The following is a 20,929-nucleotide window of genomic DNA, read 5'->3' as shown; positions in this document are numbered from 1 at the left end:
ACTGAGGCCGATTCATGTTTGTTTTGATCACAGCAGCAGCATCTGACAATGTCATAAAGCACACAGGGCCTCTTCCTCTTTAAATTATCCAACCTCAAGGTGCTGGTCTTTCACTGAAATGCTCTGCTTCAAAACTTAGTGCCTGGTGAAGTTGGGGAAGGTATTGTCTCTGACTTCCATGTTCCCTTGATGAACTGATGATAACCTCACAGACAGAGAGAGACAGAGTTTTCTGTAGGTGGAGATAAATATCTTCTATCAAGGATATGACAGAGTTTCAATTCATAGTCCAAAATAGTTTCCACCAAAGGAAACGTTGTTGTGACGTCATTTTGTCAGGTAGGCTATATGTAGATTTAAAAAGGAGTATAGGGCTGGCAGCATTTTTACCCATTTAAATCCTAATAGTCTCAATATTTACACGATAACTGTCTCTGATTTTTATTAATTCCAATTATTTGTTGGCAGAAAGCATTTAAGATGACAGATTAGACATATGCAGGCTTTACATTTGCCTAGAAAATTTCAGTTGCTATATGATTTTTTTTATTAAGGAGTTATGACACATCTGTAAAGAACAATGAATAAAGAACAACAATCTAATTGATGCCTTCAAATGTAAACTATTTTTTAAAATGCTCTAATCACAAGGCTAGAATAGGTAAAATCTAAGAGTGAATAACAGCCGTTTAACAATCAGCAAACTGTGATGCTGCCTGTTAAGGAAAAGTCTCCGGTTTTGCAAAATTGATATAAAAAGAGACACAACCTTTTAATCTTAGCAGTATTAAGCAGCCTATCATTCACTACGTGCAATACTCAAAACTAGTCTTTTAAGGACAGGGGAGGGTGGAGGGTGGGAAGAGTAACTATAAATATGCAGTAAATATGTAAATGTAGTAGTTTCATAACCAATAAATGATACAAGAACTTGAATAGTTCCAACAATATGCATTCAATCAACTTTTGACAGACTTTATTCAAGCCAAACTGGAAGTCTGTCTTCAAAGCCCAGGGTCTGACCAGTTTACGGATGCATCATAACCAATTAATATCATTTTTTTAATATCACATGTTTCTGAGAGCGCTATAACAACACTTAAGGAAGAGAGCATGATCTTGTTTGTTGCTTGCAAACATATTGATACGCTGTCTAATAGTGAGCACCCCAGAACAGCTTGGACAGATGAGATTAAAGGCAAATACAGTGGTTTTGATATGAACAACAGTGGCATGTGCTCAGTCTCTGAGGAAAGAGTCATCACATGACAGCGCGGTCACGATTTCATTTGTAGCTAGGGACTTGTGTTGCTTGTCATCCTCTGTCTTTCCCTCTATGTTTTATGCCTCTTTGTTGCTGACTGTCCAATAAAAGCAAATATGCCATAAATAAACCATTTTTCCCAAATATAAAACTACATAAAAGTTTCTTAATTTCAGTTGTTTTGTGTGTCTCTAGGTACAACTATTGTCTTCCCAGACAGGCGTTATCTCTTTAATCAATCAGCCTCCTGAGGCTTGTGCTGGACATTAAACTTCAGCCTGTCAAAACACAATTTAACATGCCGTAATCTGGAGCACAGCAAACCTGAATGGCTGAACTTTTAATGAACTGAAAAGGCCTCCAAATTGCTGGTTGTAAGCAATGATTCAATTAAAGTTGCAAGCGCAAAGGCCCAGACACAGCCCAGGGAGCACATCCCAAAGCCTGTGCCTGACTACTTTCCCAAAGACCAACACTTGGTCAGGAACCAGAGCTGGAGATAAGGCAGGCTGAACAGCTAAATCCCTTAACATTTTGCTGTCACTCTCTAAATCACACACCTTTCCCACAGTTTCTCCAAGTGTGAGCATTGCAAGTTGTACATGTGACATATCTCACCGAAGATTGGTGGATATGGAAACACAGTGAGGCGTTGAATAGTCTGAACGACTGCAGCCAACTTCTTCAGACATCTTCGATCAGATATGTTGCAGGGTCATCGTGTCTCTAAGGCCCAGTCCACCTTGTTTCAATTAAGACTTTGAGTGACGAATATTGCAATTACCTTATTATTGCTCCATTTCTGTCTGCCAGCACAGACAAAGCAGGTCTGGACAATAGACAGGACAGTCTTAAAGTAATTTTAACACTTTGAAACAGACTATCTGAGTGTAATCTTCCACACTTTTCTCAACTACTAACATCAGGTCTTTTGCGCGCTCTCTTTTCTGTCTTTCATTCTCATCAATCATCTCTCCGTCCGTCCGTCCTTCCTTTCTTTCCTTCCTTCCTTCCAGTGGACATGGCCACACATATCTCCAGATGCTGGCTGTGGCCGCCTCACCATACCAGACGCACACCCCTCCAGCTTCAGATTCCCTTCACCACCAAAAATTGAATGGTAGGCTCAACATTTACACACAGACCTCTCTTAATTCATTGTAATGAGCAGTTGCACGACAGCTTTAGTACATAGGCGTGCAAGGCATGTCATCTGAATAAGCAGAGTTGTTGTGTGCGTTTGGCCTCTATTCTGGGTTGCCCATCTGATGGTGATGCACAATTATCTTGCCATGATTAGTGCCAGATAAGAAATACTTGAAAGGCAAGAGTGGTGTGGGGGGATGAATAAATGCAAGATAGTTTCTGGGTTGAGAACACTCACACCATAGCATATTTTATTCTCTAAACATTTTCGACTATTTGACCTTCACAGTTTGTTAATGTATCCAGTCAATTAATATAAATTAAATTAAAATATACAAAAATATTGGAGCCACTTAAAATAATAATAATAATAATAAACAAAATTTATTTAGCATTTTAGGAAACTGGATTTTTCACCTATTCTTGCAATCATTGAGATAAGAGCATTAAATAAATAGTATTAATTCTGTATGGTAAACAGACTTCATTTAAACGTTAATAATGGAAGCAAGGCAGCTTACATGTTGAAATCTTTTTTGATTGTACATATTAGATATTGCAGTGAAATTGTGTTTTAAAGGTGCAAGGAGACATTCTTTGGGCTACCATAGAGGTAAAAGCACAATTTCAAAATGTTCATTTAAGGTCTACTTCTGAGCTTTAACCTGAGCTCTGTGACTCTCCCTCAGCTGAGGGAGTTTATCCTGTTGTTTATGTAATTATAATTCAAATTTCCATTTTCTTACACTTGAAGAATCGAGAAAAATCATGTGAAACAAACATAATACTGACACTGATATGGCATCCATCCAGTGCTCACTCTCCGTTTAGCTGCGGTTGGGTTTCCACCGCCTCCTCAGAGATGCATATGTATCTAGCACTTTAGCAGTTAAATGCTCTATTATCACCAGATAGTTGCCAACTTTTTCTACAGTTTGAGGCTGAGCAGGCATGCAGTTGGTTTTTTTCTCTTTTTTTTTAATGAACATTTGCCTTCAGGACAGTAAAGTTGTGGCAAAAAAGAAAAATCCACATCATGAGCTGAAAGATGCTAAAATGCTCTTTAAAGCAGATTAACTGCTTTTAGGTTGTACTTTTCTGCCCGCGTATGACTGCCAGACAGTTATGTGATCTGGTGTTAAAGGGAGATTGAAATGGGAACATATTTTTTCGACTGATACTGAAACTGAGTAAGTAGTGCAACACATATCTGGCCTCCTCCTGAACTGCAGTGTGGGTATCAGTAACTATGTTAAAATCTGTGTATCTGTGTGTGCGCACATGTGTGTAGGCCAATCCAACGGGCGCCTGTGCAGCACATGGCTGTCCGATGCATGGTCTCTGCTCCCTGGTCTCTCCTCATTAGCCTCACACAATGCAAACATTCCCCTTCCCTCCCACTCCGCCACCCCTCCTCTCTCGCTTTCTCTCTCTACCTTCTACTCACAGTGCACACAGGGGGAAGAGCAAACCTTTTGTTTTCTGTGTCCAACCTGTGCACAGCTCCAGCCCTCCTCCTTTTTTCTCCTTCTCCCCTCCACTGACTAAATCTCTTTTCCGGCTTGATACTGCCGAAAACCATATGGTGTGTGACATCATCAGGGCAGGAAGCAGGGAGAAGGGAATGATAGAGCTGGGGAGAGATTGGCTTGCCAGGTCTCTGTGCAGTGATATCAGCAGAAAAGCACTCTTGGAGGCCCGTTGGGGGGTGAAAGCAGAGCAGGTTGGAATTTATTCTTTTCTTTTTTTAAAGATTTCACTCCCACCTGGATAATCAGAGGGTGAAGGAAGGCAAGTAGAGAGGCAGTGTGCACCTTAAAGGGAATATTGATGACATTTGTTAACATCCGAGGTCATGGATTGTTGGCCTTGTGAGCCTATTATAAATTGGTGTGCAGGTGTTGCTGCAGCGCTTTTGTTAAAAAATGCCCCAAACAATCTGGATCAGAGGGATTTCAGATTGTTGCAAACTAGGTTTGGACCATATTTAGATGCTTTGGACTCATCCTGTTATCCTTAAAACTTCTGCAGATCATCTGTCTACCTCTTCCTTTTCGTCGCTGGCAGTCCCAATCTGCTCACCAGGCTTTATGTCTGTCAACCCCCTTCCTCCTCCTTTTGTTCTCTGGGTGAACTCTCCGGCTTTGTTGTGAGATCCTGGTCTCCATACCATCACTCCGGACCCATCCAGCTCTCTATCAATACACACATAGATACACATAAACACTCAGTTAGACACTCACACAGTCAGCATCTTTGTCTTTCACACACAAACACACATGCACTAAAATACCCTTTCCCTTCTGATTAATGGAAGAGCTGGGGAGTGTGCCAGGCGAGAGGGTGGGAAAGGAAAGGAACGGAACGGAACGGAACGGAACGGAACGGAAAGGAAAGGAAAGGAGAGGAGAGGAGAGGAGAGGAGAGGAGAGGAGAGGAGAGGAGAGGAGAGGAGGGGCTGCTGCTGCAGCTGTGGTTTTGGAGTCAGTCTCAGCACCCCCTTGCTGCCCCCTCTCCATCTCCTCTCTGGCTCCTCCGAGGACACGAGCCTTGGCCAAGCCCCAGGAACCAGGGAGTCAGGACCAGGCTAAGAGGGAGAAAAAGGGGAACAACAGAGGGAAGGAAGGATAACACAAAAGAAAGAGAAAAACAGAGCTGACCTAATATGCAAGTATTGTCAGGCAGCACCTACAAAAACAGGGGAGCATGTGAGATGTTCATCAAACGTTTATGAAAATGTTACAAAAAGCATAATTTTTCCAAAACATTTGATAAAGTGTGTTTTTTAATTTAATACTGGTGCTGTCATTTGGTTTTACAATGCATCAAAAACATACTCAGCTCTGAGTTGGCACAATATTAATATTACTTAAAAGCCGGATAATCTTTTTTTGTTTTTTGAAAACATATTAACATTTTACTGGAATGTTTTTTTAATCGTTTTTAGGCATCTGCATTGTGTTTTTGATCAACAAAAGCATGCGTGAAAACTCATTTATATTTCATATGTACGGTAAGTGAGCTTCAATTTATTTATTTTTTGTGCTTAATACTTTATAAAAATTAGAACACCTGTGATATGCTTCAGCTTCTCTGCAAGCTGCATTTAGACAAGGGGTTAGGAAAATCGATGGATGGAAAATATTTAAGCAAAAATAAAATAATTAGTCAAATTTAAATATTCAGATGTGCGAGCGATAATACACATAATAACAATAACTTTATACTAAATCTCACTATTACTCAAGCAAATAAGCTCCATAGCACGTAGGCAGCATTGTTTCTAAAGAGTGCCTTAGAAATTTGTGCCAAAATAATTTTTGCCAATATCTACTTGATTACAGAACATTTTTCCCCTGTAAACACGCAAAGGCAGCTAATGACTGCCTCATATCCCACTTTTAAAATTTTGCTGTAAGTAAAGTTTAATTTGCAGTAAACCATATGTACTGTGTGCTGCTCAGAGTGTACATAGTGCCATATGTATACACAGGTCATCTAAAGATGCTTGCCAATTACTGTACACGTATGATAAACCTAAGGTTACTAATCAAATATATCTGTGCGCAGAGTGTGTCAGCAACACTCTCTGCTCCATTAAAACTTAAATAGGCCTACTTGAGGCAAATTATTGCAGTCATACTGTTCATTCTCAGAACTGTAACTCCAATGAGTTTGGCAAAGAAATAAAATAAAACAAGTACAGTTTCTCATTTTTTTAATAAGCATTTTTGCTTGGACCAGATCCAGTGAGGTTGGCCTGAGGATGGCATGAGAAATGGCAAACTTTACAGGATGAGCCTATGAGAAAAACCACGAGTTGAACACTTTTGGTCTACACTTGGCTAGCTTGCTGCTCCTTTGTACTGTATAAACTAAATTTAGCATTAAGTGCAGAAGTGGAAAGTTTTCTGTCAACAGAAGAGATGGTGTGACTTGTCATAGTTGATGGGTGGGGCAGATAGAGTTTATTTACAGAAAGCTCATCTTTTGTATCTGAGATAAGCTCATCAGCTCCGAGCTTTATTAACATATGACTTGACCCAAGCCTGACTCTTGCTTGGGTCTGCTTGTGTGTGATTGCACCCCAAATGTAATCTGCTCACCCACTCCGCAACGCAGTCCCGGCTTAGTGTGCGTTTGAGGCCTACCTTCTCTTTCTCTCGTTCCCCCCACTAGTCAGTGTTTTATGGGCTGTGTGCTGCGGTGCGGTGACCTCGCTCTCACCCCGGTGCCACCCAGCCGGTGCAGGATTCAGGCGCGCATGGCCCCTGCCAAAACCCCATAGCGCCACATCTGCAATCCATAAACGCCAGCCACTCTCGCTCTCCTTACTCCCTCGCCCACACCGCCTCAGACTCTCACACTCCTCCATTTCACTCTCTCTCTCACTGGCTCTCTCACCCACTAATGTTTTATTTTAATTTCCAAATTCTATGCATCCCTTTTTTTTTTTTTTAACATTCCTTTGACTGCTTCCTCCCACCACTTCTGGCTTTATTCAGGCAGAACATCAACTAGTTCTTCCCTTATCTCTCACTCCCTCGCTGCCCCTTTTCTCTCCTTCCGTTTCTTTATCCACATCCAACGGAAAAATCTCTCACCCATTATATCTTCTGTGAGAGCCAACTGAGTGTGGTGGCAGTGAACTGGGAACCACAAGACATTCCTGATCCAAACAGCACTAAGTCACCAGCATTCAAGTCTTCAGAGGGTGGCCTTTGCCAAACACACACTTCACTTATGGGCTGGATTCAGTCTTACCACGTCGCAGTTGGTCCCCAAACAGCTAAATGTTTATCTGTTTCAAATTGATAGTGTCAGGGAAAAATGTAGTGCACGCATCTAAATACAGTTCCATTTTTGTATGTGTTAGTGTAAGAGCGTTCTCCATCATCGGGGTATTGAAGTCCCCCTCCCCTTTAGCGGCAGAGCATACTCTCTGCCTCTCAGCCTGAACAAGATGTGTTCAACACATCACTGTTGCCGTGCCCCTGTAGGAATCCATAGTGAGGTACTAAATATATGAAGTGTTACCTCAAAACTGTCCAGTGCTCCCACCTTCCCTGGCTCCAAAAATAGTAGGGACATTTGTCTTTCTTGCATTGTCTTTTTTTCAATTTATGTAATTTTTTTTCCACTGTTCTCAAACAAAAATGCTCAGGGTGAACTTTTTTGCCTCCCTCCATCTTCTTTTCTTGGATCATGTTCTCCACTTCATCCAAAAGACTTCACCTTCAGGTTTCCCAGACACACTGGCATGCCTTTATGGTGCAATCCCAACAGAGTCCACGGATGAATCATGTTGCTCCAGGCATGCAGGGGCTCAGTTTTTACGATAAATATTGCAATTCATAAATCAGCGTTCTCCGAAGAAAGAAAGTACGGCGCAGGGGAGGACGCAAAAGTGTAGAGCATTTCAGCTTTAGTTTCAAATTAACAGGGGTTATGATCTGTGTGTATGTGTGTTGACTAGAACTGAAAAGAAGGCTACAGGTCAGGGCAAGACCACCATGAAGAGCCAAACTGCCAGAGTGTGTGTGTGTGGGGGGGGGGGCTAAACATTGCTGGTAGGAGGCACAGTCTTATCAGTGCTTTTATTTTTGAGTGCTCATACAATGTCATGCACTCGATTCGTAAATTACATCAGGGAATTATCATGTACAGGAAAGTGTAGCAAGAGTGAATTTTGTGGAGATCAATCAACCTTTTGGCTTCTCACTCATGTAATGGTGGCAATTCGTCTTCTATTTTGCACCATTGTTGTTTCACTCTGTGCTAAAATTCAAGTCATTTATTAGTTCTTCAGCCTATATTTTTTAAGTAAACTATACTGAGGCATGTGTATGATAAAAGATAACATAAATAATGCTCAAAGCTGTGATTTTTCCAAACAGCATTTCATTAAGCGATTACAGAAAAGAACGTTTCCTTAAAAGTGCGACTTGGGAGTTCTCTTTCCATGATTAAAGTTCCTCACGTATCTCGGTCATTATCAATACATAATTTCGTCCTAGCTTTCTACATTTTAATGTGCGTAGGCATTAAGCCACACATGCATGACTTCAAAGAGTTGCCCATGTAATGAGCTCGATACATGCCTAATGTTAAATTACTGAACTCACCCAGTCGTCGTGGTACCAGCTCTCAGATTTGTTTAATCATAAAGCACTCAGTGCAACTCAACTATTTGTTTAGAGGCAGTGACTCAAATCTTTTTTACCCATTTAGGAAAAAAGAAAAAGTGAGATGCTCTACAAACACGTAGGAAGCTTTATTAATACTTATCCATTCCTGCCATCTAGTGGTCAAAACAAACTCTGCAGCATGTTTGAGGCTTGGATGCAAAATGGAACAAGAAAGCTTAACTTTGGATCAAAATAGATTTATTTAATACGCATTCCACTCTTTTAAAGTGTCCTGAAACCACTTGGATGTTTCTGTTATTACATGGCTTGTCATTCTGTCCCTCCACTATTCCATATCCAAGTCTTCCATTTCCACAGTGCCTTCTCTCTTCACCCAAGTTAAAGGCGCGGGCACATAGGGGTCATACGTCCACCGAGGATACACTCTCTTGTACAAATTCATCAGCACAGTGTCTTGAGAGCGTAGCTGATTGTCAAACACGCATTTCATGTGACCGTGTGTTCCTGAAAAATAAGAAATGGCAGTGAGAATCCACAGCAAATAAGGCACAGAGACACAGACACAGGGTTTTATTCTTAAATTTTCTCACCTAAGGCCTCCTTGATGTGACCTCTCCGACCCCATTTTGTTCGCAGCTCCACTGGCTTGAACCACATGATATCATCTGTAAAAGAAAGTCAAGAAAATTTTAATGAAAAAATTAGGAATTATGTCTGCAGTGACAGTAATAACAGTATGAGAACGTCCTCTCACCCCTGTTAAAGAACATGTAACGAACAACAGCAGAGCGCCTGTTAATTTTGAATGGGTGTCCACTCAGAACAATCCTCTTCAGCACAACACGCTGAGGGTCACAACTGAGCAGACTGCCTGTAGCCACAAGGTCCTGGATGCCTAGAAAGACACAGTAAGAAGAACACGTGCTCAAAGGCCAGTACAGAATTTGCTTAAGTGGATAATTAATCAAAACCACCAACAGGATGAATGGTCTAAAGTTTAACTTGAGGGCAGCCAGGCCACTAATTCAATTTACTCGTGTTGACGTAAACAGGACTTTCCATCTCACCATCATTCCTTTGCTTAAAAAGCAGGACTCCTGAAGGGGGGAAGGTGATGGGGGCATACAGTGACACTACAATGGGGGCATCTGGTCTGAGGAAGCGCTCCATCTTATGCTTGTCAGCTAGAAAAAAAGGTGGAGGGGGAAAAAAAATATTTTATTATTAATAATAATAATAATAATAATAATAATAATAATAATAATAATAATAATAATAATAATATATCCAACAGATATCTTGTTTCCAGAAGTAGCTTTTAAGATCATTATACTAATAAAGTAACTTGATTAACAGTTCTTGTTTTGTAAAGAACCGAAAGTCGACCTTACATGGTGGAAAGACATTTTTCAGTTTCTGACTTTTTCAGCTTAAGATCGACACATCTTAATTAAAATGTCAATAATAATAATAATAATGATAATAATAATGAAAAGGTTATTTTAATAATAAAAAGGTTACGTTTATGTTTTTTACTGGATGATACCTTTTTATACATTTTTTTTCAAAAGAACACAGCATAGCATTATAACAACAAATATTACAGTAATAGCACTCCCGTAATGCAAATGCATAGAGGTGGTTCTGTTTAAGGACTCCGTCTCAACATCATAAAAAATAAAAAAAAATCAAGTGGTACAATGAACCCACCGAGTTCCAGGTGACCCATCATAACTAAATTCGTGGAATAATAGATACTAGATTAGCACCAGGTGTGTTTCAATATTACAAGATTTACTTGTAATATGAACCAGATGTTAAAACACTGCATTTAGTCTGCATGTTGGCTGGTTATGATATCTGATTTTTTTTGTTGTTGTATTTTTTAACCGATTTTTGCCCTCAACTGCAGTAAGTTACAGGAACTTCTCTCAGTGAAACAAGTGAAAATAAAGTGCTCTGCTTTTGCAAAGAGGCAAAACGACCTGCTGTACATCCACCTTTATCTGACATATTTTACCTTGGCAAACAGAAGCAGGTACAACATATTTATATAACAAAGCAAATGTCAGGTTCTTGTATAATTTTCAAGTGTTTATAAACTCACCAGATAACAGGATATCCTTTTCTCTCATCTCCATAATTTTCGTCATAACTGGTTGGATCTTTTGCTCATACCGAGGCTGCTAGCTTGCGGCTAGCTCTAAACTCTGGATAGTTTTCGCTTTAACCACGTTACTTTGTTAGCTTATTTAAAATGCCCATGTTCAGCTCGGTGAGGGCGATTTAACTGTTTGATTTGGTTTGTTGTTACAAACATTATGGCGGTTTGTGACTTAGTTTGGCAAGCTTTATCTCTTCTTGATAGCTATAGCCAAACAATAAACGATATGTTAGTTAGACTGATCAGTCAGTTACCGGTCAGTCAAGAATGCAGGAAGTTGGACGTTACAAGCCCTTAGCCCTGAATTGATACATCTCTGGCAATGCGTTTGATTTAAGTTTGTTTATGTAGGATCACTACTGCCGTTTGTTCTGATGAATGTACTGGATGAATTCAGCAGGTTTTCTACCTGATGTGTGTTGAGAGAAGATGGGAGAGGCTCGGAATCTCCGAAATCCACAATGGAACACAAGCTCCTCTTTAGATTTGATCGGTTCTGTGTTACTGGGGTGTCTCTGCACCAAAACATGCATGACTGACATCTATGCACAGAAGAAAAAAACATGAGGTCAGCAAAAATTATTCTGTGTAGCTGGTGCAGCTTTTCTTACGAAAAGGAAACATTTTCAGATGTGAATACCTTCTGTTCATGGGGCAAGAGAGACACGAGAACCAGAGGTTTGCCTGACTGGACACTCTCCATCACAGAAAAAGGCACATCAATGATGTGCAGGGTCACATACCAGCCATCCTGAAACGTGGAGGACAGCAGAGTGAGTGAAGCCAAAAATCATGGTTAAACATGAGAGCATTTACAGCTGAAGACAACTACTGTTGTCTACTTTACCATGGCTCCATCCTCCTCAGCTGCAGCCTCAGCCAATATGCGGCGGCGAGTGCGTTCAAAGCTCTGGAACTGGAATATACGCGAATAGTCGAGGGGCAAGTTTTCCATGGGGTCCCAAGGTGACGAGCGGAAACTTTTTAACCCCCTGTAACGCTGGAACCTGCGAGAACAGGACGGCAACCCAAACAAACAGGAAACAATAAATATTCCATCCCAAAAGGAAATGTAAAAGAAACAAAAAGCGTAAAAGAAACGCTACTGACCTGATTCTAGCTGGAGTGTCGAGGGGCGTGTCCACCTCATCGGGGAACATTTCATTGGCTCGAGCGTCACGGTAGCGTTTTAGGCCTTCTTCTTCGGCAGCTTCATCCATATGTTCATCATAGCGCTGATCTGCACCCGCTCGCTCTGTGGAGCACACCTCTTCCTCCTCCTCCTCTTCTGAATCACAGCATGAACCTGGGTCCTGGGCAGAGAGGACACAGGACAAATTTAGTACAAGAGGTTTGAACAAAGAATGCAAGCTGCTCTCTGACCATAAACACAACAATCATTGTACTCATTTTTAGTGATCAGTGAAGAAGCTTTGATGCTTTGGCATTTACTAACAGCAAATGCAGTGACAGAGATAACACTATTGGTTAATTCAAGGAAGGAAGGAAGGTCATGGGCCACAAGGGGAATACGGCTAGCCTCACAGTAGTTTTAGTTTGGTTGGCCTTGACTTTAAGACATCTGTCTCTGACATTTTTGCCACCCAAACAAAATTTTATATGGAATTTTCTGTGCCAAGGCCAAATTTCAGCATTATATAGTAGATATAACTCAGATAACAAACAAACTATATTTTCAAATTACAAGACCACTGAAAACATGTTTAAATAACCTTTTACCAGCTGTGAGTCTGGCTCCCTCTTTTTAAAACCCTGAGCTTCTAATCCTAATATACTGAGTTAAACAAGTGTCCTGGGTAGGCATGGGCGATATATTGAATATACTTCATGTATCAAAAGTTTTTCCACGTACGATGGTTAAAATGGGTCTATCGGAACCATTGAGTATGAACTGCCCTGGCAATATTAAGCTTTTCAGAGGTTTTTTTGGAGCGACTGCATGACTAATCCTCCCTCCAAAGCAGAAGGTTTTCTGCACGGCACACTGCGCTGAGCATGCGTGTTTATATTCTACCTTATAAGAAAAAAATATGGTGACAGCCGGAGTTTCAGACGAGGAAATGAATGAGACTGTAACTGAAGACGAGTCGGACAAGCTAGTTCCAAAGAGAAACATTTACTGGCAGTGGTTTGGTTTTCAAAAGGAGCATGTCAAACAAAATGCCATAATTTGCAAAACATGGCATAAAACCATTGCCACAAAAGGTCGCAGCACCACAAATTTATTCCACCACCTGAGAAATCATCCATTGCAAAATGAAGAATGTTTTAAAGTCCGCATGTCAACATCTCCCCACACACCACAGAAAACTCTAAATAAACCAGCCATGACGCAGATGACACTGGCGTCTTCGTTTGCCAAAGTGATCCCATACGACAAAAAAAAAGGTCTGTGTTGACCACAGACAGTGACTGTATGAATGATATATATGGTTGAATATAACATTTGTTTTTGGAGGCTAGTTAAACATATCGTGGTATATATCATATATCATGATATAGCCAAAAAACAAAATCGCCCAGCCTTACTCCTGGATAATGTTCTCTTGCTGTAATGTAATGTACAATATTGTTGTCCTACTGTTACCAAACACTTACTTTGTTAGTTGCTGCCAGTATTAACAATAACCAGACACAAATGGCAGGAAAACAAATGACATCAAAACGATCCTAATTATAGAAAATATTTATGTAACATAACCAACAACTCCGCCACAATAAACAAACAGCACTGAGGGGCCTTGTATGTGTGAATGGGATAAGCAATTGCCCGAATTCAAACTATGGGAATCCCTGCTTTGCATACATTTGAATTCAGTGTGTTACGTAAAGACACTCTCCAGTGCAAGACATCCACTCTTAAAACAATATCTAGAAATTGAGCATCCAAGGGCAACATATTTGGATAAGGAAATGAATCATCAAAGAAGACATGCTTTGCTGTGCTCCCTTGGCTGGCAAATTACAGGAGAAGCCAGACGCAAGAGCGGAAAGCTCTCAGCATGCGGCTGATACACAACCGTTCCAACATCCTTGCTGCAATAGTAATAATAATCATTATCATTTGAAGTACCCTTTCCACTATTGTTACCTTCGTCTAGATACGTATGCCTGTGCGCTAACCTTGACATCAAATGCATGCTAATAACAATCACAGATCGTAATGAACCTGTTGCATAAGGAAAGTTTCCCTGACTTCTTTTCAAGCGGAGTGGGAAATAAATAAATGGCCAACCCCTCCCTTCGTCCAGACAGGAAGTTCTGTTCACAAGACAGGAAGACAGGAGGCTTCTCTTGGGATTCCTGCTCCAAACACTATTGTTGTGGTGAGCAGCCTGGCACTACACGCCAGAGTCAGACACTGAGAAAATAAACAGTGCCTCTCAGCAGTGAGGTGCACTGCCTGTGGGTCACGTATGCACCGCTTCAGCCCCGGAACCGCCAACACTTTATTGCTTCTTCACAAATTACCATCCTCATCATCCTCCACAGGACTGCACCGCCTGACCTTAGCTACCGGTACACTGTTGCTATGACAACACGACCCCGCGCAACAAAATAACCATAAAAGGTATGTTCTGGCTGAACTTCTGGTCAAACTACTAAATGAGAAATGAAAGAAAAATTCCAAATATAACAACATTTGTACAATCACTGACACACAAACCCTCTACATCATCCATACTAGAATGAAAAACCTGTCGTAATCAAGTCATCTGAATCCTGTAGTGAGTCTCTGGTATTTTCCATGGAAAGCGTTGTTATCTAAGTAATTGGTAACTTACTGTACCTTGTTTTGCAGTAAAATGCTGTTAAACGTTTTATTAAATATGATACTACGGACTAAGGGCTTCTCTGAATTATTCAATTTTAGCATGTAAGCACGCTTTATTATTCTTACCACAGTGGTAAATTATCCAGCTTTAATTTTTGGTGGTGCGCCCACAGGTAGGCAGACTCGTGTGTTGTTGTTTTTTTAGTCTGAGCCTACTCAGGCCTCATGGCTTGAAACAGAGCACTTCTTCAATCATGGCGTGTCCACCCCAAGTTAGGAACCTGCCCCATTGAGAGCAAGTATCTTTAAATCTTGCTCACAAGTCAGGGAAGAATTGAGCAAGAGGTTGAAAGAGGATTAGTGCAGTATCTGCACTGAAACAGACTGCTGTTACGAAGAGAGCTAAGCAGGAAGGCAAAGCTGTAGTTACTGAAACAGTAAGAACAGGGATACAGGCACGGGAAATTAGTTTCCTCCAAAGGGGGTCTCAGCCTTAAAGGTAGGGTGAAAAGCAGAGTCACTCACAGTCGTGCTGCTTCTCCCCTCCATTGAAAAGAGCTAGCTGACATGGTGAGGGCATGAGCCTAGGATATCTCCTGCATGCTTCCTAGGTGAGTTGAATGTCCAACCCAGGAAGAGACCAAGGTAGACTGAGGACAAGCTGGACAGACATCTTGGCTGGCTTGGGAACGCCTCGTTAACAAACCAGTAGACCTCAAGACCTAGCTAGACAGACGAGCTGGCTAAACAAAGAGATGTCTGAGCATCTCTGCTTAGATTATATCCTGACCTGAGCTTTATTTAAAAAAAATATATATACTATTTATGTCCATTTCAATTAATGCCCACTTTTCAGTGTATCGCATTTTACAAGGCTAGGCTGTCATATCATTATAAACTTTATACCCGTCTTTTTTGTGAAAAGTTTTAAAAAAGGAAAATTTAAACTGATATTTGCATTTTATTTATCTTCTGCTTCACTGTGTCATTAAAGACTTATGTCAAAATTACTTTAAATGTGTACCTGAGAGTCAATCTCCCCATCCTCTTTATCCATGGCTTCATCCATCATGTCATCATCATCATCGTTGTCACTACTTTCTTCATCCATGTCACCATTCTCCTCCTCACCTTCATCAACAATCCACGTGGCCTGATAGTCTGATGTTCCTTTAGGGACCTTCATTACACGTTTTTTCTTCCTGGCTTCTAAAGAGAGAAACATCAAAAAACAACTTTGAATCCTGTGTTTTCCTGGCATGATAAACTGTATACTCTTGCATCAAGAAAAGCACATTACTCATTTCTATTTACTAGAAATGACTGAATTGCTTCAGCTATGTGTAACCATCCAAATTTTTATTGTACATCAATAACATTATAGCAAAGTCTTTGTTTAACTGGTTTGTTGTGTCTATTAAAACTGTCAATTAAGTTACATATATTTACATCAGTCAGACAGTTTCCCACTACTTGAAAGTATAAAGTGATATAGTTGTAACTTCAAATCAAGTGTGACTGTTCTAACACAAGATCTGTCATTTTGTATCTTAGTCATCATCATTTTCTGAGAGCATTATCTATAAATTCTGTTTCTTCACCTTCAGCTTCCAGCAGTTCTGATTCTGTTGGCCATGTCTGCTCTCCGTCCATGGGATCCACCTCAGCCTCTGCCTGCAGACTCTCCCTGTTGGATGGGTCCGCTTTCATGAGCACCCTCACAGGGGCCTCATTTTCCTGTGGGAAACGCAAATGAGCAGGTAAATGTGACCCATATCAACTAACACTCCAAAACAGTTAAAGGTGTTAAAGTTTCACTTCGCATTTAAACCAACTGACCACCATTCATTATATTCACTTTGAATTAGTTTTAATGGTTAAAAACAGCGTGGGGAAAATGCACAGAGTTTTAGCAGGGGTACATTCCAATTGTTATGCAACAGTAATATTACATTGATAAAAACAGATGCTGACAGTTGTAATGGATTACCTAACTTAAACAGGTTTCCATGCTTCAAGTTTGGAGCTATGCTTTGTATAGTGTGGAAAATGCATGCCTGAGTCCACAAGTGAGAAACAAATATCCATAATACAACTTATCAAAAAAGTCCAAAGCTAGGTAAAACTCCCCCAAAAATTTTAATTTTGGTGATGCAGTAGAGCAATAAATGAAGTCATTTATATAATTTATTGTTTAATAAAGTGTACGCTATCAGGTCTGCATGTACATTTGCAAAGTTAAAGTATTAAAAAAAAGCAGCAACAACTACCTGCATGTCAACATCTCCTCCTTTGCTCGGCTTCAGTGGTCTGGACACTGTTAAGTTCAGAGGAAGAGGGTCTACTGGGGCATCAATCTGGCTGAGCTGAAAATCACCATGACCACTGATGTGTACCAGTCTGTCAACCCGCAGAGGGCGGCCACGGACATACCCGGACACACAGAGTGTGCCCAGGCCAGTGGCTCCACTTGTACTATCAACAGGGTTGTTGGGTGTAAAAGTGACATGTTGAGCAATGAGATGTGACCGTTTGGAGCGGAAACCCAACTTTCTCTGTCTCTGAGTCCCCAGGTGTCTGAGAAGTAGTGTGGCATCTTGCTCGGAGTCCAGCGGGAAGAGACGAGCATCAGGAAAACGGGCCTCTGTGATCTTTGACAAAGCTCTTCTGGACTCAACCCTCTTCTTCACAGGGAGCTCAGACACACCCTGACACACCAGTGCTATGTAGGTTGAATATGGGAGAGAGACAAGGGCTTAGTAGAGGCACATCAGAAACGAAGTCAATTAAATTAAAAAAGAAAAAAGAAAGAAAGATTTATAATTACCATAGCTGGGGAGACCCTGAGCAAAGACGCAAGAGAGACAATAGTCTCCATAGGTGTCCCAGCCTTCAGTAGAATCCAACACAAATACAAGGCTATCTGCAATCTTTGTCACATCCAGTAGGGAGTGCATGTCAGCTATAAAAAGAGATTACAGAAGTGTTAAAGACACACACACACACAAAAAACAGAGTACATTTTTAAAATATTTGTTTTAGAATGTCATTTACTGAACACAACATCAATTTTACAACACAAAATATAAATAGATAAAAAAAATCGTATCTAAAGTACAGTAACATATCTGACTTAACTTCTTATTCTTCTATGGTATTCTACAGTATGTCACAAGTGTGTCAGCATTACCAGGGATGTTTACTTATTCTATGAACAAAATTCTCAAATTGTAATGTCTTTTACATTTGATAAACTAAAATTACATCAATAGATATCACAGAAGCAACACTACTTGTGCTTCTGGCTCACTTTTTTTTCCCCAAAGGAAATCTCTTTTCTAATGCTTACCTGTACTCTGACTTAGAAAGGTGAACCTCTGTTTAAAACGAGGCAGAATCAGCCCAAAACTGTCACTGACACCACTGATGCACCGGTCGTGATGTACAATGCCCCCAGCGCCTTCTCCATGAAGCAGCTTAGTGATGGCTCCAGCATCGGCTTGAGCATGTAGGGACACCACAACAACCAAATGAGGAGGACCATCCCTGCTGCCAAGACGTCGCTTTTCTGTCAGGACCTGGGAAGAGAGAAAGAAACTCAAGCAACTCCAGATTCGTTACATTAAGAATTTAAGAACAACGATCCATCATGTGATATTTTAAATTACCATGTCTTTCTTATTCTTGCGCAGCTGGTTGGCTTTGTGCCTTCTGTCCATCTTCTTTTGCTCCTTCCTCTGTTTTTTGGTAAGGACTGTCACCGACACTCTGCCTGTGAGACATTGCAACACAAGTTATTTATTAATTTATACAATGTGTATAGTATTCTTTTAATATAGGCCTTACTACAACCCACAACCTTGCTGCTTAGAAAGAACTTCTATTCTAACACACACATATGGATCATGCTCCACTCTGCTGCACAATGTTAAAGCAGCTGAAGTCTAAGATGTCAGTAAATCTCGGCAAATACAAAAACAGTGTGTGAACATCGGCCGTTTGATTTTTACAATATCTTTGCTGCTTTAAAACATATGCTGGCAAGACAACCAATCAAAAACACCTGCAGAATGAAGTTCAAGTCAACACAACAGCGCAGCTGTTGCAGCAGACAAAGCTTCCCCGCCCCCAGAGGGTCATGCTGATATAAATAAAGTAAGCAAAAGACCACACATTAGACAACTGGACTAAATTTTATATGCACAGTACTGATTTGTTTCATAGTCAATGAATTCAGTAGAAATGGCACTATACTTTGTTAGAATATTTTATTTTTTACAGCTATGTGTCAAACCTTATATAACAAGAGATAAAGCAGACTCTATAGACAAGAAACAGTCATTTTTCTTCCAAGAGTTTTCTGGTTTTCATTTGTATCCCACTTGTAGTTGAAACTGATATGCTGGTTTCACTAGGAGCCCCCAGAAAATTGCTGTTGTCCCCGCTGGCTAAAGTCTGCAGACAAGACTGTAGTGCTATACTCTGATAATCCAATAAAAAGATTACTTACATTAAACAGTCCACTTAAATTCTTGTTTAGCTTTTAAAGCCAATTGCCTACTGTCAATTATGCATTACTGCAGATGTAACTGATAAAACATATTACAATACAGACTGTACAATGACTGACATTTACCATTTAGTATTAGTACACATGTGCATCAATGAATGAATAATAATGAATTTCATATTGAAGACAAATTATGAACAAATCCATACTCATAATAATCATAAATATCAATTAACTGAAATAATTTTTCATTATGTTGTTCTGTTTATGTTAAACTATTTTTACTAACCAACTTTGATACCACTGCAATACATACAAGCATCAATGAACAACAATGAGACGAACATTCCTTTGTTGTTTTTAACTACCACACTGCCTTATATGTGAATATATTTTTCCAGTTTGAGACTGGGGTTTATTTATACCTGATATATTGATGAATGACACATCACTGCTAAGGTCTGACAGCATATATGATGTTGAATAACAGCACAAGCCGGCTGGATGATTATCCATCAGCCATAATACATAATACATTTATTCTCACACATTAGTGGAGCGCCCTCTGTTGGAATCCAGTTTAACTGCAGTGCAGACACTTCAGTCATTTAAATCAACATTCCTGGCTTTTATTGAGCAGTGGGGGTTATTGTGTGTACTCTTTAGGGCACGATTGCGTCATCTGGCTGTATGTTAATCACGTGTGCTCAAATAATGTTTTATTAAAGTGTCCACGTTACTTTGTATCTCAGACATTCCAATAAATGTAAAATGCCGACAAATTCACTAATCCACAAAATTTAGGTTTGTTTACAGATATAAGACTTTTGCCTGAATATATTTGTTTAAGCTACAAGGTGTCCAAATGTGTTTGTGTACTGCTTTACGCTGAATGAAATGAAATGAACATTAAATTATAGCATAAACTATCATTGCTGTACTGCTTGACATGTAGTCTTACTATCTGACGATCATTCAAATCAGGTGTAAAACGTGTACAAGTCGGAATGTGAGCTTGAATTTAAATAGAACAAAAATGTTTTTAATGATAAACTTTCTCGGTGTAATACAGAGTGTTAAGTCCTCTGATTTTCCAGTAACTGGATATCTGGAAGACCCCCGGACCACGTTTAAATAGCTGAAGCTCATTGGCAATCTCCAGTTAAACACCAAACGAGGCTCGCAAGCGAATACAGACTTTCACTAAATACCTTTAAAAGAAAAGTGCTACGATATAAGATACTGTACTGAAAGGATTGAGCACTTAAAGCCCAACACGTGTACTTGCAGAAGCAACCGCTACATGCTAACAACACACATGTAAGCCCCAGGTTTAACGCTGTGCAGCTGGACGCGACTTGCCTTTGTTTTCCCTTTCAATTTCTCCTTTCGTCCGGTGCTTGCCATGTTTGTGTCCTTTATTTTTTTGTTTGTATATGCCGGGTCTGTGGCCCTGTTGTTTTTCCCCATCAGCAGCCATTTCCACCATGTGGGTATGTCAGCTAATTTACTTCCGCACTTGCAGCAACGTCACGATAGGGACGTGTCTTCCGGAAAGCTTTTCTTCAAAATAAAAGCTTGGATAAGCATTATTTGAACTTGCTTTGATAGTCTTGATGAAGAGGTGTAAATGAGGTCAAAAGGAGCTGCTCTGTGCCTCGGTGGAGGCACAGAGGCTCTGAGCACCTTCTTGTGTGCAGTGGTGATGGACAGGTTGATATATGAGGTCAGGCAGGAGTTTCTGTGGACTGCAGTGTTTACAGATGATGTTGTGATCTCTTGTGAGAGTAGTGAGGAAGAGAAAGAAAGCCTAAGAGGTGGAGGTATGCTCTGAAGAGAAGTGGAGTGAAAAGTAGAAGCAAGACAGAGTACATGTGGAATGAGGAATGAGGGGGAGACG

General features: G+C 40.3%; 1 protein-coding gene across 1 annotated transcript; it reads right to left on the bottom strand.

Moving 5' to 3' along the window:
* Nucleotides 1-8,779: 8,779 nt before the first annotated feature.
* tsr1 (TSR1 ribosome maturation factor) lies at nt 8,780-20,556 on the bottom strand. Its single transcript, XM_085243758.1, has 15 exons — nt 20,388-20,556; nt 18,188-18,287; nt 17,869-18,097; nt 17,347-17,481; nt 16,790-17,241; nt 16,121-16,256; nt 15,544-15,728; nt 11,834-12,036; nt 11,571-11,730; nt 11,364-11,474; nt 11,133-11,265; nt 9,627-9,743; nt 9,314-9,454; nt 9,150-9,224; nt 8,780-9,063 (listed from the first exon to the last, which is right to left on the bottom strand). Exons 1-15 carry the CDS (start codon nt 20,516-20,518, stop codon nt 8,885-8,887), a joined length of 2,487 nt encoding a protein of 828 aa, XP_085099884.1. The 5' UTR covers nt 20,519-20,556; the 3' UTR covers nt 8,780-8,884.
* Between the last annotated feature and the right edge of the window lie 373 nt (nt 20,557-20,929).

Source organism: Mchenga conophoros, linkage group LG14, assembly GCF_057382185.1.
Source record: "Mchenga conophoros isolate Kocher_MC1m ecotype Shallow Benthic linkage group LG14, M_conophoros_male_GT1.1, whole genome shotgun sequence".
NCBI classification, from domain to species: Eukaryota; Metazoa; Chordata; class Actinopteri; order Cichliformes; family Cichlidae; genus Mchenga; species Mchenga conophoros.
This window is presented reverse-complemented; position numbering and strand designations above follow the sequence as displayed.

Excerpts from the sequence above, each read along its gene's own strand:
- tsr1 (XM_085243758.1), bottom strand. The coding sequence starts at position 20,518 with ATGGTGGAAATGGCTGCTGATGGGGAAAAACAACAGGGCCACAGACCC. Across the intron at positions 16,257-16,789 it reads GAGGAGATGTTGACATGCAG|GAAAATGAGGCCCCTGTGAG; the intron begins GTAGTTGTTGCT and ends CGTTTCCCACAG. Across the intron at positions 12,037-15,543 it reads ATGGGGAGATTGACTCTCAG|GACCCAGGTTCATGCTGTGA; the intron begins GTACACATTTAA and ends CTCTCTGCCCAG.